The 25,074-nt window shown below is 36.9% G+C and overlaps 1 protein-coding gene across 1 annotated transcript in view; it reads left to right on the top strand.

The window, feature by feature from the left end:
* Positions 1-25,074, top strand: part of fras1 (Fraser extracellular matrix complex subunit 1) — a 242,457-nt gene that overhangs the window by 114,762 nt on the left and 102,621 nt on the right. Inside the window, exons 14-18 of the mRNA XM_016669157.1 lie at positions 7,068-7,211; positions 10,713-10,853; positions 11,503-11,643; positions 12,019-12,186; positions 22,364-22,504. Coding sequence (XP_016524643.1) covers positions 7,068-7,211; positions 10,713-10,853; positions 11,503-11,643; positions 12,019-12,186; positions 22,364-22,504 — 735 coding nt within the window. The remainder of the gene's footprint in view (positions 1-7,067; positions 7,212-10,712; positions 10,854-11,502; positions 11,644-12,018; positions 12,187-22,363; positions 22,505-25,074) is intronic.

Genomic DNA, 25,074 nt, shown 5'->3' with positions numbered 1-25,074 from the left:
CTTGACTCATGACTTGAGGATAAAGACTTGAAACTTGCAAAACACTGACTTGCTCCCAGCTCTTGTACCTGCTCTGCATTCATCCAGGTTTGATACTGTAAAAAAAACAAGAACAATTTGCACCGCCGAGCTGGTTTTTGTAATTCAAACCCTTTGTGGGGTTCATCCTGCCAGCCAGCCATCCAATTCCTTTTAATCTCCAACAGGCTTTAACAGGAACAAAAATCCCTTGTTTTTTTTTCTCTCCTACAAATTTCTCCAGAGGATGAAACAAACACAAAAAAAGAAGAGGGACTAACAATCACAGCGACTGCAAATCAGCAGATGCAGCAGTGAAAAGCATCAGGCCCAATTCTGCCTGAGCGGATTTCTTGCTGGAGAAAATGGGAGGAGGGTTTGAGGATGGAGGTAAAGGGGATGGGAGCTGACGGTGGTAATGAGCTCCTGAGATGTTTCGCCAGATGGTAACTTTTCCTGGCAGCAGACCCGGACCACCCGGAAAAGCAGGGTGCTGCTGCAAAACTTTGCTTTTTAAACACGGCGAGTTCACCAGAGCTTCAGTTCATCTGCATGAGGTCAGCGAAAAATGATGGAGGCTTTGTGTTGAATCTTCTCCGCTGCTGTTTGCAGCTGCTGTCAGGGGCGCCTGCAAGATGTTATAGGAGGAAACGCACAAAACTATCACTGCACCTGACCCGTGTGTGTACTGCATGTGCATGGCACACAAAAACAGTGGGTCTAATCCACGTTCTTTTCTTTACAAATTATACTAAATAATATAGACACACTGCAAAAACTCATGATCCTACCAAGTATTTTTAGTCTTGTTTCTAGTGCAAATTTCTTAGTAAACTTGACTGGAGACGAAACCAATTTAAAACTAACTTATCAGTAAGATACAGGAGCTTGTTTTAAGTAAATAATTCCTTAATGTTGATGGATAATCTTGTTATAAGTAAACTGTCTTCCATTGTAACAGACACTTTTTAGCGAATATTAAGGAATTATTTACTTAAAACAAGCTCCTATATCTTGGCGAAAAGATACTTGTAAGTTAGTTTTGACTTATTTGAAGTGTAATAAGATATTTGCACTAGAAACAAGGGTGAGTGAAGCAACAATGTTTGCTTGATTTTTGACTAGATTAAACTGTTTAACTTCCAGGGCAATGCTCAGGAAGAGCGCGGCAGATGTCACGGTCGGCCAACCGAGTGACCCGTCAGCTCTTCAGTTAGCAAAGCCATGAAAAACCCCTTGTAAACTGGCATAAACTGCCTCACCTCACTATCGAACAATACATTCATAAATTCATCAATTTTGAGCATAAAAATGTTTTATCTATAAAATAGCTAAGTGGATAAATAGATTTTCTCTTACAATTGTTTGTATTTTACTTGTTTTGATGACAGATAATGCTTAACTATAGCACGCTTCAGTTTAAAGTCTAAAAACTTTTAAAATCTTTCATCATAATCTTATTTTCTTGCCTAAAGAGACAGTTTTATCTACTTTTCTTTATTCTCAACAGTCTTGACTAAACTGAAATTAGTTCCATTGTTATCAAGTAATACAAGAATATGTGTTATGGGAGCTTTTTGTTTTGTTGCCTTATAGATGAATCTAATTTAAGTTGAATGAATTACAGAAAAAAAACTGCAAATGTAATTTCACTCCTGAGATCCCTCCAACATCAGATTTTCAGATGCAGCTCTGCTTTTTTTTTAATTTCAGAGGGTTTTTATCTGTCCAAATCTGCTTTCTCCACTCTTGGTTTAATTGCTGAATATCTCATCTCATCTGGCTTTCTCACTGGAGGTTTGGGAGATGTGAACCGTTTCTGCAGCGTGGTAATTGTGTCCCGATTCAGCTCCGTGGGGACGCAAAGCACAGATTATCCACTGCACCGTGTGACCGCGCATCCATCCCAACCTGGCCCTGTTCATGCAGACGAGGGGGCGGGGAGTCTTTTATTTTTTAATTTTTTTTGGCAACTGGCCTTCCAGGATTACATTTGCTGATAACTTTGCGCTTCAGGCTGCCCGGAAAAATAAATTGCTTTCCTGAGAGGAGCAAGGTAAAGGAGGTGTAATCCTCTTGTTGGCTGTAACCGTTTTTGGAGGAATAGTTTCCATAATATCTGGGGGTGAGTGGGACATTAAAAGGATTTTTATGGTATTTAAAACAATTGGAGAGCGAATCGTGAAACCTACTCTATATCTCATGCACGTCTCATGGTTTCATTAATATTAAACATGAGAAAAAAAGAAGAGAAAGACGTTTGAGGAGCTGAGGAACAAGGAGGCAGAAAGAAAAGCCCAAGATAGAGCTCATCATGGGAGGAGGAAGTTAAAGAGGTGCAGAAGTTCAAAAACAGAGAGATGTCCTGAGATAATGGGGAAAACACAGGAGCTGAATCCATTTCACCTGTTAATCTATAGGTCACTGCAAAGGTTTGCTTCTTTTCCCTGCAACTCCTTCACAAAGAAAAGTTTCCCCGTCTTTAATCATCCATTTCCAGTCATTGTTTTAGCTGTCGAGCATACATTTTTCTCAACTTTCAGTTAAAATTATTTTTTTATTACTATTTATGTACAGTTATAGTTTTGCACAGTAATAGACAAAATAAATAATAGAAAAATAATAGACAAAATAAAAAGAAATATAAGAAAAAACTGATACAAGATGATTTTAGTCCTAAATGTTACTCTTCTGCGTTCGCTTCAGGTCCAGCAGGTTGACTTCAAGACAGACACATTCAGGTTCACTGTATTTATCCCAACAAAAGATGAAATCAAGTTGGTGATTAACAATCCAGCAGCTTCTGCCTCCATACATTTAATAAAATAAATAACTCTAAACAAACTGCAGAAAAATACCTACCAATGAGCAATTGGACAGCAATTGGCAGTGGCTGACAACAGTTAACCGTTAGCTAACAGCAGTTAGCATCAGCTAGCACCAGCTAGCAACAGCTAAGAGCTAGCAGCAGCTAGCAACACTTAAGAGCCAGCAGTTAGTTGAGAACAGTCAGCTGCAGTTAGCAGTCATAAAATGAGACCTAGCTAACATACACAACACGAATAACAGTTAATAACATACAAAACATAGCGACAACACCCATAAAACTCTGTATATCATTACGTTTAGAGATTTTCTGGGGGCTACAGATTATTGTTTCAATCAAATTAATGTGATTTTTGATGGAGGCTGTCTGATCCCCAACTGTTTCTGGTACTAAAATGTCTTGTTCACTGTTTGCTCCAGAAACGTTTCCATCTCGGTTTGGGTTGAAATCGTTCGACAGATTGGTTTCAAGTGACATCTGTTTTCTAGCACATCCATCTCAGTTCGCGTCGAACTGGTTTGACGAACTGGTTTGAATTGATCGCTGGTTTCCTGTACATCCATCTCCATTTGTACTGAAGCAGATTGGTTATGGATTACTTTCTGCTGTGAGCTGTCTTGTGAATCTGTCTGAATTTCAACAGAAACCATTGAATTCTTGCTTTGTCTTCTCTCTGAGAGTATTTTCTTTATCAGATCGTTTTGCTGTCTACGTTTAGCATTTAGTTTATTATTTATATCGAACATCTCATCAAGCTGTTTCATTAAGTATTTCTGTACTTTGATATATTCCAGTTTAGACTCCTTAAATTTTGCTTGACTTGTTGTTTTTTCAGAAGAGTGAGGCAAATTATGAATTTCAGTTAAACACTCTCCTTGAACATTTTCTGGTGTTTGATTAACAGAAACCTCATGTTTCTCCAACCAGATTTGAATTGTTATCTTTTTCTTTTTGTTGCACCTTGTCTTTGGTGGCTGTTCCTCAGACTTAGAGGGCTAACCTTTGCTTGTTTCAGGTTCTAAGATAAAATCACTTCTCTAGAAACTCAGTAAAGATTTCACGTCAATCTCCAAAAGAAATGTGCACCAAACAAAGTTGAAAATCCTACTGTGAACTGTGAATCAACAGTTTGATACAGTGTAGTGTGTACAGCTGAAAATGTAACAAGTGTCGCAAGTTTTCCCCCGAATTGAACCGAGTCTGCAGGACTATTGAATGTGAAAGCAGCAAGTGAAAAGATGAAACACCATAGTCAACACGCTGGCATTGCACACATAAGTTTTCTGAGGTTAAGTGTTTTTATTTTTAGTTTGCTTGTTTTTTAATCATCCCAGCACATGTCGCTGTCTTTTTGTACATTAGAGCAGAATAGCGCCCCCTGCACTCCAAAAGCCCTCAGTCTCCTTCACAGCTTATTGTGCTGCATTTCCACATCGAGACGTAATGCAGCCTGTCAGGATGACTTTGTAAAAGCTAATGAAAATGGAGAGGATGATTCTTACTCCAATCTCATGATGCCCTGCTGCTTATAATTCTTAATTATTGACAAGATCTTTGTTAAACTTTGATCTTTTTCAGATCAGGCCTCCCGATGGAAGCGATATGCTCAGACACGCTCTTTATTCTTTAAACTTTTGACCTGAAGATGATCCAGCTTGGATCCAAGTGTCATCAATTATTAAATATTGTCTGCAGCAAGGACGACGTGTGCACAGATCTGCTTGCTTTTACCTGGAGTTTCCACGACCTTGCTTTTTCATCTGTATTATATACTAACTCCTTTCCTCTTCCTTTTTTGGGATGCAGCTGAAGTTTCCACCAAACAGTGAAAGTCACAGTCACACTTTCAGCGGGTTGTTTCCAAAATCGCAACAAAGAAGAAAATGAGTTTTGTTTCCTGAGGACAGTTGGTGCAGAGCAGCAGGGATCGGATGATTTATTTTTCACTCCTGTCTAATAATTTCTCAGATACATATTGGCCTCTGTTCTGGAATCTCAGATTAATTAAGATCTCTATCAGCCGTTCTTATGACACCGATTTAATTAATTACACCCTCCTCGGGTGAATTTTCCTGTCTCTTTGAGCTTGCTTCACTAATTATTGCTCCTCAGTTTCCCCCTTTGCTCCAGTCATTCTTTTTTTATATTTTAACCTATATTTAACCTTTAGTGTCGTCATTTTATTCCTGATTTCCTTAGAGTTTCTGTTCACCAATCTTTCTGAAGAGATTCAAACTAAATCTCCGACTATCGTCAGTAAGCCAATTGGGGGGAAAAAACAAAATCAGCCAAAATCTCCATTTTATAAAGGCTTTTATTTAACCTGGAGATCTATTAATTGGATTTAGCTGCCTTTTTTACCCAAGGAAGGAAACTTGTCTTATCTTGATTCATTATCCTCTGCAGCACAGCATCAGATTAAAACATGCAGCTTAAGGTTGATGAAATTAAAGTTTCAAGTGTCTTTTTTTTTAGTTTATTTGTCACATTTTCCCTGATTTCTGAGCTGCTAGAAAAAGATTAGATTGGCAACTATATCACATGCACACAACAGGTAAAATATACATCTGTTCGTCCCAGAAATGCTTTACAAAAGCCACGTTGAAGTTTTCCTTCTCCATGTCCCAAACAGCGCTGGTCTTTAAAAATATGATGCTTTCTGTGTTTAGCTTGAATGTTTGTGATTAAAGAAAATCAACAGCTATTCCTTGAGATTCAAGCTTAATGGATAATTTAAATGTCTGACAACTGTGTCAGTGGACAGATGTTAAATAAGGTTCTGCTCTGAGGTTTTTAGTATAACAAGGGTTACCCAAGTATGTCGCCTTGGCAACCGGTGCTGGCAGCTGTTATGACTTCAAATAAGAGATTATTACATATAAGAAGCACTGACACATAGAAAATACATCAGTGTGACTGCAGAGAGCCTTTTCTTCACCTTTGATTTCAATCGTTTTCCTGAAATCTGAGGTTTCGAGAAAACGATTGACTTTAACTTTTTGACTTTGACTTCGAGAAAAATGTCAGCAATAAGAAAAGCTTTTGTTTGTTAAAGTCAAAGTTTATTATTAAATGTTAGTAGTAAACATTTGGATGGTTGTGGTTCTGATTAATCTGAAATTGAGATGAATACAGAAATATGGTTAGTAAATGAGAAAAAAACAGTTGTACTTATTTTTTGTTATTACTATGTAACAACAGTTAGCAGCAGCTAACATGTGTTAGCGGGAGCTAGCAGTTGTAAAATTAAACATAGCTAAAATGCACAACACTATTAACAATTAAAAACATATACAAATTACTCATGGAACACTATATATGATTAAGTTTGTCTAAAATATGTTAAAATATAATAAGTGCAAAGAAAACACAAAGCTGATCCCAAAACATGACACAGTTACCGACGGCAACAGAAAAAATGGGGAGGAGCTGTCAGTTACTGGTTGCTACGGTAACCACCAACTGTCAAGAACAGCTTAAGAGAACTTAATACACCAATAAATGTCTGGAGAAACAACTTCTTGACTAAATCAAATATATCTGAAGAATAAATAAATCTCGACATCTATAATGTTAAAATAGAAAACAGAAAAAAGACAATAAGCCCCTGTCACAATCAAAACTATGTAGTTGCTCCACCCAACCAGTGATCTGTCTTGTGTAGTATTAAAGTTACGTTACTGGAATAATACACAGATGTTTTTTATCTGTGTAAATGTCACATGGAATATTGTGCAATAATTCACCTAGCTCAGATATAAATTATAATCATCTCCAAGAAGCAATAATTTCATATTTTAAAGATTTTATTTATATGAAAATAGTGGAAATAATGATGTAGAAAGGACGAAACAAAAATCGTGAAACTATTTAATGACTTGAAGGATGATTTTAAATTATGCTGTTTATAGTGAGCTTTAAAAGAACCTTAAAATGTAAAGTAATAAAAGCGTATACTGTTATGTAGATGTATATATGTTTTGTGGAACCAGTATCTGTACACATGTATAAATGCACATTTGAACATAAATTTGTGTATATTCTTTTGTAATGTTCATTTACCTGACTGAAGTGTATCTGATGATTAGATTTCCTCCTGTGTTGTGTAAAATCATGAACTCCAGACTTTGTGTTTTTTGTTTTTGTGTATATTCTGCTCTGGCCCTTTGGAACAACATTCTCCACCGCGTTAAGCCGTTTCTGTCCTCTCTCCGTCATGCAGGTTGCCACGCGTCATGTTCTGAATGCCGCGGACCGACGCAGCAGGACTGCTTGTCATGTTCCGATCCGGCCGCTTTGCTCAAAGACGGAGTTTGTGTCTCCGAATGCGGCGCAGGATACTACAACCAGGAAGGAATCTGTTACGGTAAAATTAACATAACCGTATGTTGCATTATTTAAACGTACAAATTGTCGTCAGGAAAAGTTCACCGCTTTAATTCAGTCTCTCTGGTCCTCAAGCCAGTTTGGATCAAGAGGAACATTTATATGAGTTGTTAGGACATCCCGTAAGGAAATAAGAGGAGCTGAAATGTAAATTTGATTGGGGTTTTCTCATTTTTGGGACTTGTTTTCACACCTGCCTCCATTTCCCAAGCTCAGTAAGATGCACTTTACTTTTCTCACTTTAAAACGTGCCTCATATAGATAAAAACCGAAAGAGTTCACTTTCTGAGGCAAACTTGTGTAGATATAAACACATTTATTTATTTATTTTTTCATTGGTAGACCTCATTTCTTAGTTTGCAAGAGGGAATTATGATGCAGTATTTGTAATTAAATTTCTGCCAACTCATTTATGCTACAACTTGTAAAAACCATTTTCACAAAACTACTGGGTTGGTTCTCTGGCTTAAAAACTAGTTATAGCCTTTTTTTAACACCGACTACATTAAAAACCTGAAAAAAAGTTTCTGGCTTCCATAAAAAAACAAAAGTGTTTGAATGGGTCAAAAATATGGTGGCCCAGAAGGGTCAAAACAGAATAGACTACAACACAATAAAAATCCACAACACAAAAACAAAAAGTCACAACAGAATTTTGCTAAAACAAAATTTATGATGAACTTGCTAGCATAATTTATTTTAGCATGACTTCCGTTAAGCCTTTTTGTCACTCATTTGTCACTTTACATTTTATTGATCCTTCTGGGCTTCCGTATCCAAACACACATTGGAATTAAAATTATTCTACCAGTTTTTATGAGAACTGTAAATTACATTTTTTTCCTGAAGTCTTCTGTAACAACAATAAATGTTTTTTCTTATAGGAACTAAGATTTTTCAGTCTAACAAATTCAGAAAAAAGCTGGTAAAAATTACCATGCCATTCACAAACCGTCTTTCTGTTGACTTACTGATGAATAAAGTCCATTATTACTAAAAAGTTGCAAATTTTACAAAGTTGCAAATTTATAAATATTATGATTTCAACTTGCTTCAAGCTTTTAAAGTATCTCTATATTTGCATTTGTCAAAGGTAGGCCCACTGTTAATAAATGTTTTATAAGTTTTGTGTTTTTGAGGTGATTATCTGGCGATTTATAAACATTCACACCCAGTTTCCTCAGAATCCTTTTGACTGCTAATGCCGTTTATCTACTCGTATTTAAGCAGATAAACTGTTTTCCAGTGAACATGAGCAGCACAAAGTCTTCTGCTTTAATCCTGTTTTCCTCAGTGCAGTAGTTTGAACCCTGATTAAAATTGCTCACATTACTGCCAACCTACTTTTAAAGGTAAACTTTCACTGCAGAATAAATATTTTTCAGAATGTCATCACTGAAGAGTTTTGCAAAGATTAAACAAGCAGTTTGTTATGTACGGTTTGTTTCATGTTTCCTCTGGCGAGTGAAAGTGGATATTTTATTAGACAAATTAGATGTCAAACAATGTGCCTGTGTCAAATAAAATCAAATGAAAACAGCATTTGAGGCAATAAAAGCTTTATTGATTGCATTAAACTTTGGGTGATGGTTTGTTTGGGTTTATTGTGTTAGCATCTCTGTGGAGCTTAAAGGATTAGTCAGCCAAAGTTGGCAAACAAAGGAGAAAAAAACAATAATTACCAGGTCCTTTGTGCTCTAATGAGGGTGCAGAATAAAGAGATGCTGTATGAATATGGATAACTTCTATTTTTAATGGGTGGGATGATAATATAGGTGCAGAAATAGTCTTCCCTGAGGCTGACTGAGAAGCTGGCAGCTCATTGTTGAGCTCTTCTTCTAGTGGAAACCACCCAGAGGACAGTGGAAGGAGCTCTTCTTTTCCTGCTGCTCGTAGAAAAGGCTTCAACTTGGTGAAGTTTCTGCTTTCGGAAAATGTCAGAATCAGGGGGAAGAGGTCAAACACATCTGAACCAGTTCCTGCTCTGAAATCTGGTTGGAAATGTTAAGTTTCTGAAGGGGATTTACCTTCTTGATTTCAATCCTGAAACAAAGATGTGATGGCGGTTTTATGCATTTGTATTAGTGCTGTCACGATAATCAATAAATCAATTAATCGCATAATAAAATATCACATTGGGATATATATTGTTACTGCCACCCATCACAATACATATTGTGTTATAAATTTCTATTTGGATGTAGTCGGAGCTAAGAGTGGTGGGACTGTGATGTGATTACAGGTTCATTTTCAGCAGCCATTGTTCACGATTCACTGCATCTGGTTCCTCTACAGTTAAGACACGCCTCTAATCAATGACATAAAAGCATAAAGTCATAAAATTTATAAAATGACTGTTTCACTGAAGATGCTTTAAAAATAGTCGTATGGGTCAGAAAAGGTCGCCTGCTGTGTGAACGCAACCTTAGTCTCAGCCTTCCATGTTAATTAGTCTCCTCCCTCAGCTGCCATGCTTTTCTCCTTCCCACAGCTGTTTCATATTTTATCTGATTAATCTGCTCCTGTCACTTTACCGCCCTGGCTCCGTAATCAAGCCCGTTGAACCCACCTGTTTGCTCACCTGCTCCTCCTGCCGCTCTGGCTCTCTCTTTTCCTTCTGGATTTCTGTTTTCATCTCTCGTTTCTTTCCCGCTCCTGAGTCTTCATGAGTGTTTTTTTTTTCTATTAAACCTTCAATTATGCATCACTTAAGCTGCTGTCTGCACTTTGGCTCTGCTGCGTCTCAACCTATCATGACGCCATTGCTCAGCGGCCCAAAGTCGTCTTTTCAGATTAAAGTAAAGTTTGGATTTAATTTGGAGATAAAAGTCCCAGAATGTGGAGGAAGAGAGGAGAGGAAGTGACGTTTCTACAGTCAGTAACTGGGTTTCCATCACAAATGTACACAAAAATGTTGAAAAACACAACATCACAACTGAAGCATTTCCATTAGGAGGAGACTTTGGTGTTTTATTTAGGCGTAAATGATCATTTGATCAGTTACTTGAGGAGACCTTTTACCAAATACTCTTTTACTCTTAGCTTTTCGGCTACTTTTTACTTTTACTCAGGTAAAACTAGTTTGAATTGGTGCTACTCTTACTTGAGTACATTTTTGGTTACCCTCCTCTGGTGATGGATCAGTGGCTCTCTTTAATTAATTTCTCATGAGGTTTTCATTAAATTGCAGAAACAAATTAACTTTGTGATTTTCTGATATACCGAGAAGCTCGTTTATGTTTAAATAAGTCCCTTCCTTCCGGTTGCTAAACTTGTTTTTCCATCAATAACAAATGCATTATCTTCTGACTAATGTCTTATTCAGAACGTTTTTGTAGCTCTGCATTCAGATTCTGACTGCTCTATTTAATTGTGTCTTTCTCCTTGAGAAACTGTATTAATTTTAATGGACTACAAGCCTTTCTTTTTTTTTGTTATTCCAACATGAAGGGCATTAACATTTGCTTGCTTTGGTTCGCAGCTTGTGGTTCGTCCTGTGCCTCCTGTTTCCCTGACAACCCCAAATGTATGAGCTGCCCCGCCGGGACTGCTTTGCATCATGGGAAGTGTGTTACTCAGTGTCCGGCGCAGCATTACATGGACAGCCGCAGCAGATGCAGAGGTGGGTGACGCATCTGTTGACACTTGTACAAAAACTGCACTTAAAAAAAAAAAAGATAGGAGACCTGGGCAGCATGTAATATTTTGTCCTACCAGATGCAAGTTACAAATTTAATCACTGCTTTTTTTTTCTAAAAAAAGAAGATATAAACAATAGAAAACATTTTTGAAAAGCGGCGTTTATTTCAAATCATCTTTTCTGTGAATATTGTGGCCAGGCTACAATGTTTTGTTTAATTAAAATAATGGAATCATTACTGGAAGAATGCCTTAAAATTGCAAGAAAAAGTTGTTTTAATGAGAGAAAAGCTTAGATAAATCTGACTTGAGGTTATTTTTAAATAAATGTGTCCTGGTTCTGATAATAATTATCCTGTCTTACTTTGTGGTTTTATTTTTATGTTTTTATCTGTGTTTTTATGAATACTGTACAGAACTTTGCTGCAGTTATTATATGTTTTTAAAGTGCGTTATAAATAAATTGACAATATTTTGATGCTCTTGTGTTAAAAGGTTAAGTGTTTCTTTATCTATAAAACTGATATTAAAGTATAACTTTGCGAGGTGCTGAATTTTCCTCATTTTCCTCACTTTCTGTTTTCATTTTGTCCTATAATTTCCCCGTCTTTGTCCTCGCTGTCCTCTGCCAGCCTGCCACATGTCCTGCGCTTCCTGCTGGGGCCCGTCGGTGGCCCAGTGCACTTCCTGTCCAGCGGGTCTTCTGCTCCACCAGGGCCAGTGTGTGGAGGACTGCGGCGACGGCCTGTACCCTCAGGACAGCAGCTGCCACAGTGAGCATCAGTCGGGCTCAAACGCCCAGTAATCTGATTACAGCCGCAAAGAAAGTAATTAAATTACTTTTACTTACCCAAGCAGACATATGAACAGAGGTGGGTAGAGTACCCAAAAATGATTTTAGAGTACCCAGAAATTATACTCGAGTAAAAGTAAAAAGTATCCGTCCAAGAAATGACTCAGTAAGAAAGTATTTGGTAAAAAAGTATTAGCAGTTAGCAGCCACTTTACTCGCACATGCCTTGGGCCGGCCCTGGCAGACATGCCATTAAATCTTTGGTGATGTAATGTGCATAAAGTTAAAAAATTGAAACAAAACAAGTTTTATTAAGACATAATGGTGCTGAGAAGGTTCTGTTCTCTGTTCTCAGACTGCCATCCGTCCTGCCGGTCCTGTGTCGGGCCGCTCGCCTCAGACTGCCGCCGCTGCCTGAAGCCAGAGGAGGTTTTCCTGCCGCAGGATTTTCTCCTCCAGCGTGGCGTCTGCATAGCCGCATGTCCCGCTCACAGCTTTCTGGACGGCCTGCAGACGTGCAGAGGTGAGGAAGAAACGTTGCTGCTGCTGCTTTTTTAAAGTTTTATAGATTATAAAGATGTTTCTTCAGATCTTTGACTCAGAAACCAGAAACAAAATGTCTGACTGCTGTGGGGAGATGAATGAAAAACTGTTTTACTTTCATAACATTCCTTCTGTTTCTTCATTAATTTAATCCTTTCATACTTCCTGGTTTGGTTTCTTCTCTCCTTTTCATTCCTTCTTCTCTTTTGTCCTTGTTTCCCTTCTGCCCTTAAATACCTTAATGTGTCCGTCCTTCCTTCCTTCTTTCCTTCCTTCCTTCCTTCCTTCCTTCCTTCCTTCCTTCCTTCCTTCCTTGTATTCCTCGTTTCTTTCTTCTTTGCTTGTTTCCTTCTTCCTTCCTTCCTTCCTCCCACCATTTTCTCCTTTCTCTCTCTTTCTCCCAGTTTCTACCTGCTGTAAAAATATTTTTTATCTTGAACTGTAGAGTATTTCTGAAAAGTGCGTCGGAGCCCCGCCTCTCCCAGCTCTTTGTTGATCGACTCTCTGTGTCGTTAACTTGGTTCAATCTTTAAACATGCTGAAGCTGTTTTGCTTCTGATGTTGCAATTACAAAGTGTGGGAAATCGTTTATGTAAAGACTTTGTGGCTGTGAAGCCGTTGAGGAAAGGAAGCTCCATTGAATAGGCCACTTGCTGGGACATTTGCGACTGTGAAATTGTGTGTATAATTGGCTAATTTTAGAGATCATTCTAAGGGTTGCTGGGTTAGCAGCAAAAACACGCTACACTGAAACAACCGTCGTGTTTCTGCAGCAAAGCGATTCTGATTCCAGGAGAGACAACAAGACCGTAATCAGTTTTCTTCACTTCATTTGTACGTTTGAACATTCTCTTAGAGATTTCATGCGTTTTTGTTTTCTTCGCTCGGTTCTGAGGATCTAGTCGTTCTACAGACGGATTGTTTTTCTTTAAAGCTGCAAAGTAATTTCAGTGCATGAATGTTTCCCTGAGCTTTTTTGTCCTTTCTGATGTCACTGTGTCTGCAAAACCAGCTTTGGCTGTATCTACCAATCAGAAAAACACACATAATACTTTCTTTTTTTCTCTTATCTTTGATAGAACAAATTAAAATTAAATAGATTTTTCTTAATATTTTAAAATTTATCTCCAGCTTTTTATAGCTATTTTAAAGGGCAGTATGATGTAAAATCTGTTTTTTAGCTTCATCAAAAACAAACCTGGAGTATTAATTTTACTCTATTATGCATGTTTAAGAAATCCATTAATTTCCATGGTAACCAATCAGCAGCTGCCTACAAAACGAAGCTCCTCCTCTGAGCTGCAGTTTCCAAGCTTCTGAGCTTCCCCCACTCATCTCCTTCAGACTAGTCAGCAGCAATTAGCAAACACCTGGTAGAATTGCACATCTGCTGATCTCGTTATAGGAGCTACCTGTCGTTACAGGAGCTACCTGTCGTTACAGGAGCTACCTGTCGTTACAGGAGCTGGTATAAACGTTGTTAAAGGGTTAATAGAGGAGCCATGACGTGATGACTTCCTGAAGGTGGAGTTTCAGAAAGAGCAGAAGCTTCTTAAAGAGACAGAGACACAATACAGTCCAAGTTTGTATGGGTTACATGTTTATAAGCATTTAGGTCAGAAACAAATGACCAAACATTTAAACCAACATACCATAAAAAGAAAAACAAAAGAAAAAGAAGAAAAAGACTCGTATACAAAAGAAACCAATTTCATTTCCAAACACCAACAATTTTTTAAAATTTATTTACACAAATCTTATATTTAATTTTCTTCAACTGCAAGTTTTGCATCTTTAACAAATAAATAAAATAAAGATCAAACCTCTGTTCTTGCTTCCCTTCCTGCATGTATCTCATTTTTTTCCTGTGTGAAAGTTGCTAAGATCCAACATACGACACTGAGACTATCATGCAAGAGACATTTCTATCAAAACTCAGGATATATTTATGTCCACTGGGATTGTTTTTTTTTACCCCAACGTAGAGAGTGAACCTGATTGTTTTGTCTTTGCTATTTGAAAATACATTTAGTTGTTCAGCAGGGAGCTGCACTCCGCTAATATCTCAGTCTGAAGACCATCAAGTTTTTCTTTGTCGAAGCTGCCAGAGTTACTACAGTCGGTGAATTTGATAAATGAAACATCGGTACGGCTCTATTCATGGTAACATGTACAAGTTGTTCCAGTCTTCGACTCGTTTCAGCAACAAAAGCTTTCCCATCGGCGGGTTCAGGTGTTCGCCGGGGAACAATGCGGCCTTTTGTCCGACTCCGTGTTGCTCTGTTAGATAACCGGGCCTGTCCTGAAGCAGAGCAGGATGTGTTAGCTTGCATCAGACGCACGCACGCACGCACGCACACACACACAGCAGCCGGTGAGCACTGATGACTGAGTGGATTCCTGACCTTAAAATGGGCATTCAGCTACCGACTGCAGATTATCAGAGCAGGAGTGGAGTGCAGGAAGTTTCCTCCTCCTTAAATTCATCCTTTATTCCACACAAAACATTTATTTTTTGTTATCTGAGGTCATAGTTTTAGTTTGTAGGGATGTTTTGTTCTCCCAGCCTGAGATACTCAATGACCCATGTTGCAGAAATGGGGGAGAAAAGACAATTTGTGCATATACATGTATTTTTAAGTGCCTACAATAGAAAACTTTCTATTTCTTTGGGATTCAAAATAAATAAAAATATAAAAACTATAAAAACTTTGGCTGAAGAGGATGGATAAATTTTCTTCTGAGGGTTTATATTTGTGGAACATTAAATAAAAATTGCACAAACTTTCAACGTAATGACAAGAAAACTAGATATAAAACATTTTTTAATGTCATTTTTTTGTGAAAATGTAATCCTATTCCATACATTGGTTATTATGACCATATTTAAAAACATTACAACAGCCAAGCAACTGAAAACCAACTAACTACCAACAGTAAAAAACAAACAACTAGCCATCAACTGATAACCAACTAGCTAATAAACCATGAAACAACTAAAAACTAACTAAGAACAATAACTAGCAGAACAACCAACCAGCTGACATTTAGCTTCCTGTTGGGATAAATAAAGTATTTCTGAATTGACTGGCTCCTCCAAACCGTCTCGGTTCTGCTGCTGTTTTCATATCTACACAAACAAACCGTGAAAACTAAAACAGTTCATTTTAAAACTAAACACTTGAGGTGTGAAAACACCTTTCAATAAATCTGTTACTGACAAGTTTCTCTCTCAGAGGATCCCAACAAATAAACATTTAATTTATCTTTGAGATAAAGTATTTCTGAATTAAACATTTTGTTCTCGTTATGGATTTAAGTGTTGAAAAAACCCCAAAGAACTTGATTTCTGCCTTAGGTTGAAACATTTTTTGGCTAAAACACACCATAGAGATGTTCATAGGAAACAACCCTCCTTTTTTTATATCCTTTACCAGATTGTATTTCCTTGTATTTGTACCTCCAAAAGTCTTTCTGCACTCCCTACCACGGGGGATCGATGTGAATGACCCTCCAGATGCTTGAGAGTATAGAAACCAACTGTCTGCCTGTGCTTCTGTCGTACGGCGAGCAGATCTCTTTTGTATGATGATGATCCCTGCACTGTACCGGGACGATCATTTATGGAGAGTAATAAGGAGCACGCACAAACTAAATCAAAACCTCATCGACTGCGCCCACCTCAAATTATGACCCGATAAGCTCCAAACAAAGTAATGGATCTGATTCTGGGAGCGGCTGCAGCGCGTAACGTGTTGATGAGGAGGTCTGTGAATCTGAGAGCTGCAGGAATCGATGTGCAACAAATTAGGTAACCAAGCTGCAGTAAAGAGTGAGAAGCTCTCTGTTTAATAATGAAATGTGTAGAAATGCAGGCAGAGGCGGGCAGAAGACAAAAAATGTACTGAAATAAAAATAGCACTACTTCAACATATGTGTTTACTCAAGTAAAAGTAGAAAGTAGCCGTCCAGGAAATTATTCTAGAGTAAAAAAGTATTTGGTAAAATGTTAGCTCAAGAACTGAGTAACTGATCAATTTGTCAATAATTTAATATTTTAAAATTACATCATCAGATGGAGCAAAATATAAAGTTAAATGGAAATTTTTGTGTTTTAAGGTCCAAAATTAAAGTAGTTCATATGTTACAAAAATAACAATCAAGCAATTTTTTTTAATCCAAATCAGTTTCTTTCTATAAAAAACATATGAAACTTTAACAAAAACTGCTGAAAAATTTAGATTTTTTGGTGACTTGTTTGTTTGACTTTCAGTGGGTAGAAAATCCAGAAATTTTACTCAAGTAAGATTAGAAATGCTTCATAATAAAATTATACATGTAAAAAGTGCAGCTTAGTAAAAATACTCATAAAAGTATTTTTTTTATAAAAAGTTGCTCAAGTAAATGTAATTTAGTAAATGTAACCAGTTGCTACTGAACTGACTGTAACTCTACGTCTCTCTGAGTCTTTGGACGTTTTGCATCGAATTAGTTGATGAACCTGCAGCCATGTTGGTTTCCAAACTGTGACCCCTGGACTCAAACTGGACTGATTGAACTTCAGGTCAAGAATGTTTCAGATTTGTCCCATCCAGCGCAGGCACCTGATACATATGGAACCTTTTTATTTTAATCAGGGTGAAATTATTACCCACATAATTTCCTTACGATGGAAAATGTAAAGTTTCTTTTTACACCCAAACTTTAAGACCCAAAGTGAAACAAACGGGAGTCACTTCAGTTATTACAGCTAGAAACTACACTGCAAAAACTTCAAATTTACTAAATCAAAGACGGCACATGAAACATTGCTACATGTGAAAAACAGGAACTGTTGTTTTAGCCACAGGCTAATTTGCAAACTCGGTCTTTGGTTGGATGTTTATCAAAAGACAGATAAAAAAAAATCCTGCCACACAAAAAAACATCTATGCTAAATTTCTGCACCTACAAACAAGAAAAACAAAATCTTAGCAAGTATCTTTGGTCTAGTTTTTATTGCAAATGTCTTAGCACACTTGAAATAAGACAAAACTAACTTACAAGTAACTTTTCAGTGATACACAGTAGCTGGTTTCAAGTCAATAATTCCTTAATATTGATGAAAAAGTTTTGATCCTCATGCAGATTATTTCAATTATACCGTTGCAAACATGTCTTGTATAAGTGAAATTATCTGCCCTTTGGATATTTAAAATGTCTTCCAGTTCCTGTGTTAAATATTCATCAGATATTAAATGATCTTTGAGGCTGTGTTCTTGCATTAATATTGTGCCTTTACCATAATTTCATTTTAAAATGGTCTTACAACAACAATATTAGCATTTATCTAAAAAAAAACCCTCTGGAACAATTTAGCAAAATTTATTATGGCAAGCTTATAAATAACATCCATTTTGGCGCACGTGATGAAAAGTTTGGACACCCCTGACATACAGCTTGTTCTGACATGTTTGATGAGTAAGATGGACGTCACTGTAACACTTCAGTGTTATAAAGTCCTTGCTTTGCCGCTGATCGTCTCCCAGAGGGTAAATATTTTTGCTCAAACACTCAAATTGTTGGTTTGGCTCAGGTAGCTTCCCCGTCTGCTCCTGCCAGGTTCCATCATGCATTTTGTACACGAGTCTGCACTTTTGCTGACAGGAGGGAAAGAACCCAGGCACGATTGTAAACATAAATACTTCAGGGCAAATATAAAGGAAGCGTAGCTGTGCACACAGACCCTGGGCTTCCAGCTGCTTGTTGACGGGCCTTTTGTCTGCTGCCGCCAGCAGCAGCCGGTCTGCGGCTGCCGGGGCCGATAGCGTCGCTTAGCTATTTGTCTTCGCGCTGCCAAAGCAGACATGAAGAGGAGCAGTCCCAGATTCAGGGCTTCTCATGTTGGAGGGTGTCGAGTAAATTTAGCTAAAAGTGCAAGTTAAAGTATAAACAGTTGGTTTTGTTGTGAAGGTGACCTGTGAACTTCGTTGAACAGGTTAGGATTGGTCAGTGTTTCTCAAACTTAACCCATTTAACAAACAATCCGCCTAACTCGAAATGGCCAACGTCTTTATATATTCAACCTGAAATGAAAATATTAGTTTCTTAACCCACATCCTCCTGGTGAGAAGTGTGGTGCTGTTTTGTAAACGTGAACATGTCGACTCAGGGTTTTTTTACAGATACTGAAAGTGGAGTCCAAGCTTCCCAAAGATGTTCAACTCGTGGAAATCAAAAATGAGGTTGTGTTGTGTGCATTTGTAATTCAGGAACACAATAACATAAAGAGTTTTGAGTTGCATGCAGTGCTTGCTGATTCATGACGTTACATTCCAGAGGTTTTTGAAATGACTCGTTTTCTAGACAACAACAAACATGAACTTATTCCCAAAAATCAGTTGGGTGTTTTTAATTTTGTAATTGCTTTGGCTGTTTTTAGAAGCAGTAAAATCCCAAATGGAAGTTTAAAAACGTCCAAAATGTAGTTCCCCTTTTTAAAAAAAATCAAAAACACAAACAGTGAGTGAACCTTTAAGATTAAAAGCAGAATAAATCTGTAGATTTATGAAGCTGCCTGGATGGGAAACCTCAGGGTCAAACGCAGAAATCTACCTTTAGTGACGTCAGGAATGGCATAGAGAGTAAAGCTGGAAGGTTGTTTTAAAGAACATATCTACTCTAAATCATCTGTTTTCTCAGTGAGTGTCTTGTCCTTCGGTACGACGAGTTTTTACGGCCCTGTTGGAGCTAAATGCTGTTTTTCTGCTCCACATCAGAGCACTTCTTCAGCCTGAATGTCTATTCTGTTGTCTTTTAGAGAGCTCAGGTGAACTTGAACAAAGTTTTCTGAAAAACTTTGTCTCAGAGATGTAGGAGATGTCCTTGTTGGAGATAAACAGAGGAAGTTACATTTTCAACTCTGTAGTTCAAAACAAAGCAAATAAAGGACAGAGATGTTTTATATTTGTTTTACCAGAACATTTTTTGACAGTTTTTATAACAGCTCATCTTAAGCATCTGGTATGAAAATTATTTTGACACAAAGCGAATCTGAAATTCTTTATATTTGAATTTTTATTGGGCTTAAAACAGAAAAGGAAGATAATCAGTATTTTATTTTTTGCTGAATCTGTTCTCACATAATTCTTACTTACAGCTTCCAGGAAATATCTATTTATGTTTTATTGAACTATTCAAAATGTATAGCAGATTTCAGAAATCTAACGACGTTTTGGAGTTGAAATATCCGGTCAGAGGTTTTGGTTACCAGCCCCAGCTTGGACTAAGCAGCTCTAATTATTATCTTTAGGTGAATCTCCAGGGTACGGCGGGATGGCAGAAGGTCATCTCTGGCCGAGGGGATCTAATCTTTTTATTTTATTTTATTTTTTACAGGTCAATGCTGTGACTGCTGCAGTTTATAAATATTCTCATCTTCAACTGTCTGCATAGCAAACCCGTATAGAGCTGTGAAAAGCTGAAGTTTTGCTCTTTTGTTACCCTTAAATGTTCAAAAATATGTTTGAAAATGATTATTTTATTAATTACGGCTAAAACTCTCACCAAAACAAACCTGATTCTGCCGTTTTAAAAATCATAAATAAACTGTGACTAACTCGTTTGTTGGTTACATTTCAGGCCTGATCACTCACAAGCGGCGTTTCCATTAAATATGAAATGCAATTAAAATCACATGTGAATAATCTTGTTCATGTGATAAATGATTAAAAATCATGGCAGTGACAGATGTAAACACATGAGACGTATTAATAATAAATCCGTGGCGCTAGCGATCATCATCAGAGATGAAAGATAAAACTTTCAAATGACAGAAACTCAACTTTTGATAAGCTGAGGGGAGACGTTCGTAGTACGCAAACTGGTGTGAAAACACGTCGTCCCACCACAAAACTTTTATTGAAAAACATATTTTTTCAAAATTTGCATGTTTTCATTAAGCAGATTTATTTTTGTTTTTCCAAGTTGCACTTTTTTAAGGTAAGTGGAAATGCAGCTACTGACTGGTGGAGCCAAATTACTTAAAAACAAACTGATGACTTCAGACCCAGATGAAACAACACATGAGAAAGAAAATTCTGTTCGCTAAACCATTTCTAAAACTTGGGAACCCAAGAGAACCACGGTGAGAATCACGACAGTGCAGAACCAGAACCAAAGTTACTCCAGATTTTAGAGGTAATATTTGAATAATTTCCACCAAGTACCAGGGCCGAAGAGTCGTACACTATAAAAACACAAAACCTTTCTAAGTAATTTCTGTCCAGTTAGTTCACTTCAGATAAGACAGAACCAACTTACAAGTAACTTTTCATCAAAAGATAGGAGTTTGTTTTAATTAAATTATTCTTTAATATTGATGAAAAAGTTTATTTCACTTAAAGGAAAATGTTTTGTTATGAGTCAAATAATCTGCCAATGGAACTAGGACCTTTTCATTAATATTAAATAATTATTGATTTAAAACAAACTCCTATTTCTGACTGGAAAAGTTACTTATAAGTTAGTTTTGTGTTATTTCAAGTGTGCTGAGATATTTACAGTAGAAACTACCAAAAATACTTGATTTGATTTTGTGTTTTTGCAGTGTACTGACTGTTTTTTGTTTTTTATTTTCTTTGTTTCTTTTCCATAATCAAACCTACCCTGTAAAATGGAGAAGTTAAAATAAACCCATAAAGATGACTGGACAAAAGCCTCGTATTTGCACAGCCTTCTATCTTAACGCTAATTAACTGCACTTTCTTTCTTTTCTTTTCTCTGGTCAATAAACTTCAAGGATGCACTTGGAGCAGTTTCGTCCTTGGATACGCCCCTTGCTTTGAATTTGCTTCAGAAAACCGTCAGCCTTGAAGCAGTTGTGTCTTTCTTCTCTGCCAGCTGTTTTTAGAAATTTCTTCAAAGCAAATTTGTCTCCATGTTGCTGTTTGGAAGGTGAACTCAGGTAAACTGGGCCAGGTTCAGGAAGAGGTTGTGTTTCTCTGAGGACGTTCTGGTTGACAAAGGAAGAACAAATGCTGGTGAACCTGCAGGTTCAGACAAAAAGCTGACAGAATTTCTGTCATTATTTTTCTGTCTTTAACAGAGAAAAACTCTTTGACTTCTGATTCTTTTTCTCTTGTCTTTTTGCCCTTTTTTCTTGTTCCCCTTCCTTTTTTCTTTCTTGTTGTTCTTCCCTCTTTTTCAGTCTTTTTCCTTTCTCCACTTTTTCCATTTTATTTGTTATATTTTTGTCTTTTTCTTTCTTTTTGTCCTCTTATACGTTATTTCCTTTATTTTCCTTTTTTGTTCCATTTTTTTCTTTTTTTTCGTTCCCTTTTCCATTTTTTCTTGTTTTCATCCCATCCATCCATCCATCCATCCATCCATCCATCCATCCATCCATCCATCCATTCATTCATTCATTCATTCATTTTCTGACACCCTTGTCCCTCAGTGGGGTCGGGAGGTGCTGGTGGTTTTCATTACTTGTTTCTTTTTTGTCTTCCTCTTTTTTTCAGTCTTTTTTCTTTTTTTCCTTTTTTGTTTGTTTCATTTATTTTCTTTTCTTTTTTTTTCCTTTTTTGTTTCGTTTATTTTCTTTTCTTTTTTTTTCCTTTTTTGTTTCGTTTATTTTCTTTTCTTTTTTTTCCTTTTTTGTTTGTTTTGTTTATTTTCTTTTCCTTTTTTCCCTTTTTCCATACCACTTCCAATTATTTTCCATGTCTCCCAAGTGGATTAAAAATATTACACCAGTGATTTCATATTTTATTTTTTACTTGTCAAACAGAATCTGTTTTCCTGCACTGAATAACTTGCAGTTTATTTTTGTGTCTGTTTCCCAAACATCTCTGTGTTGAGCTTATTTTTACTCTTGTTCCTGAGGATCTAAATGCTTAAATCTTCTCTACAGCAGAATAACTCGTATAGTTTTCTGTTGGGATGGATTTGATGTTTTGTCTTGGAGTAGCTTCCTGATTTAATTTTGATCCTGATGATTTAATGCTAGCCAAAGCAGAACTGATTTAGATCTTTTCTTAAAAATGGCAGATTATTGTTTTTTGTTAAATAAAACATTAATTTATCATGTTCTGTTTGTTCCCTGCTGTAGTTCTGCACTTGGCTCCTCTGTTTTTATAGTTTTTGTTGCAGATATAAAACCTCCCATCCTTTTCCAGATTGCCATCCGTCCTGTTTGCGCTGCGGCGGCCCGTCGGACGCAGACTGCTCCTCCTGTTCGTCGCCATCCAGCCTGTTTGAGGGTCGCTGCGTTCAGACATGCCCACAGGGCTTCTTCGCCCGGGACGGCCAATGCCAAGGTGAGAAACACGTAATTCAGCCTCGGTGCGCCACGCTGACTGTGGCATTGCCTTCCCAAGGCTTTAATTAAAGCCTCAGCTGTAAACTCTGAGCTCTAACTGGGCATTTTGAAGAGCAGAGAACTCGACAGATTGTCCACTTTTTCCACAGATGACCTCAAATCGCCAAGGTTAGAAGCTTCTCAGCGAAATGGAAACAAGTTTACTTTGAAACTTGTTTTTTCTTTACTCAGAGTTATAAAAACAGTTTGAGTGAAAAATCCGAGTAAAAATAGTTTATTTTATGTTATAAGGCAAGTTTTTTGTTTATTTGTCATGTTGAAAGTTTCCAGCAACCCTTCAAATTGTTTCTCCAACATTTTTAGAGTCCAGTATTGTATTTTTATACTTTACTAAAATAAAAACCCTGTTGGAAGCAGTTTTATCATTAAAAACATCCAATTTAGATGAATAATTAGTATTTCCAATGTTGATTTTTCATCTCTGACCTGGTGGAGATAATTTTTTTCACCAGACGCTGATTGATTGACGACTTATTGATGTCAAGCATTTGGCAATATGGGCCAAAGTCATCAAGTTGAAAGTCTTTGATGACTTTGATGCTGATTAAGGAAATATTTACATATGCAAATTAAATAACTTGCAACACTTATGACAATGGACAAAAGTTGAGTGAAAAAGTCTATCAATACTATTAAATAGTTGTCGTAAAACAGCACAGTATCTTGAAATAAGCCAAACTAACTTACAAATAACTTTTCAGCAACATATGGGAGCTTGTTTAAGTCAATAATTCTTTAATTTTGACAGAAAATGTTCCACTTGCACATTTTTAATCTATTTGCATGATAAACTAGAGAAAAATACTTGGTAAGATTTTGTGTTTTTGCATTGCAGGAAGGTTTAAAATAAATCATTTTGTTTTAAATGTAATTTTATATCCAAACGTCAATCACCGTGTTTTTTAAAGTAAAATTTGCCGCTCAGCACACCGTTCTCTATGCGTTAAAGATTAATCGGATGCGTTAACGACGATCTATACTCAACCCCGCCGTCTCGTTTTCCCACTGCCTCCTGTTGGGCATCAGAAACCCCATTTAGCGACATTAGGCTTGGATTAGGACAATAGCATGTTAACAACTGGAGAGCGCTCAGCAGCTTTTCTTCATTGTGTTTGTCCACCTCCTTAATGAAAATCCATTTGCTCTAATCTGTCGTCCATTACCTCAGCCTGCTCTACCGACTCTGACCTCATTTGCAGCGGTGTGACCCCCCTCCTTCCCCGTCGCACATTAAGCAGCCGGTCCTTTTAGAAAACGATGAATTTAGCTTCTTTTCTGCCACAGAGTAACATTTCTCTTAATGCTTTTTAGGCCAGCCCTGGCGTTAGTAATTGAAAAGTGCAAATGAGGAAAGATGGAGGCAGTTAAGAAGAATGTTCTGTGATTATGTTCGGTTCTGGGATGGCAGAATGAATGGCTTCTGTTTGCTTACTTCGTATCCTTCACTGTTAATTAGCTCGTTAGAGGGATTTCCTGATGAGACCGAAGTTTAAGGAAACTTTCTGGCAGTTGGGAGTTTCTTTTTTTTTTCTTTAAATAATTGACATTTCTATAATATATTAATTTATTCTTAAAGCAAGTCAGATCCCCGCAAAATGGCGGGATAAGCTCATTATTTTTTAGCAGCTTAACTGAGAGTTTTGGCTGTTTTTGCATTATCAGCTTTTCTGCTTTAATGTAAAAGTTCATAAAACAATGAGCTGCAAAAAAAGTTTATGGGGATAAAAGTACTTTGAAGGCTGGTTTTGACCCAATATCATACTTGGCACCGATTCTTTTGGACTACAAAAGAACCATCCTCAAACAGCTGCACCTATTACTGACTTAAAAATGGAAAAAAAGAAAAGAAATTTTCTGATTTCTATTCAAATGGCCCAGAGATTCTGTTTAAATTATAACTGACAAGAGGAAAAGTAAGTATAAACAAATAAAAAAATGTATTTTAAATAATTTTATAAGGTCCAAACTGTATCAATTTCCACCAGCTTATATTTAAACAAAAATAGGATTATGCATGAAATTATGTAAATTAAATTACCAGTATTAGGCTAGCTCAGCTACCTGACTTCTCTTAAATACAAAAATGTGAAAGGATTTTTCTATGGAGCTAAATTGGGGTCATAAAGTTGGTTGAAATGAAAAAAATTAAACTGAAAATAAAGATTTGAAATGTTAAAAAAAATATATTGAAACTGAAAAACAAAAACAAGAAAAAGTTTAAAACTACTTTTGAGTTTCAAATTTTAATTTTCAAACTTTTTTTCAGTTTCAAAATAATTTTTCAGTTTTACATCGTTTTTCAGTTTCATTTTTTTCTTTTGACCAGACTTTATGGCCCCAATTTATCTCCATATTGTTACTTTGCATAAACATTAAGAAGACTAAAATTGATTTTTGAGCTTTAGAGCCAGAACTGCCAGGACTATAAATTGTGATTCTCTATAGCACATGTGTCAAACTCAAGGCCCGCGGGCCACATGTGGCCCGCCATGTCATTTTATGTGGCCC

This window comes from Poecilia formosa, unplaced genomic scaffold, assembly GCF_000485575.1.
Source record: "Poecilia formosa unplaced genomic scaffold, Poecilia_formosa-5.1.2 Scaffold20, whole genome shotgun sequence".
Taxonomy (NCBI): domain Eukaryota; kingdom Metazoa; phylum Chordata; class Actinopteri; order Cyprinodontiformes; family Poeciliidae; genus Poecilia; species Poecilia formosa.
The sequence above is the reverse complement of the archived record's forward strand: the minus strand, read 5'-3'. Positions and strand labels throughout refer to the sequence as shown.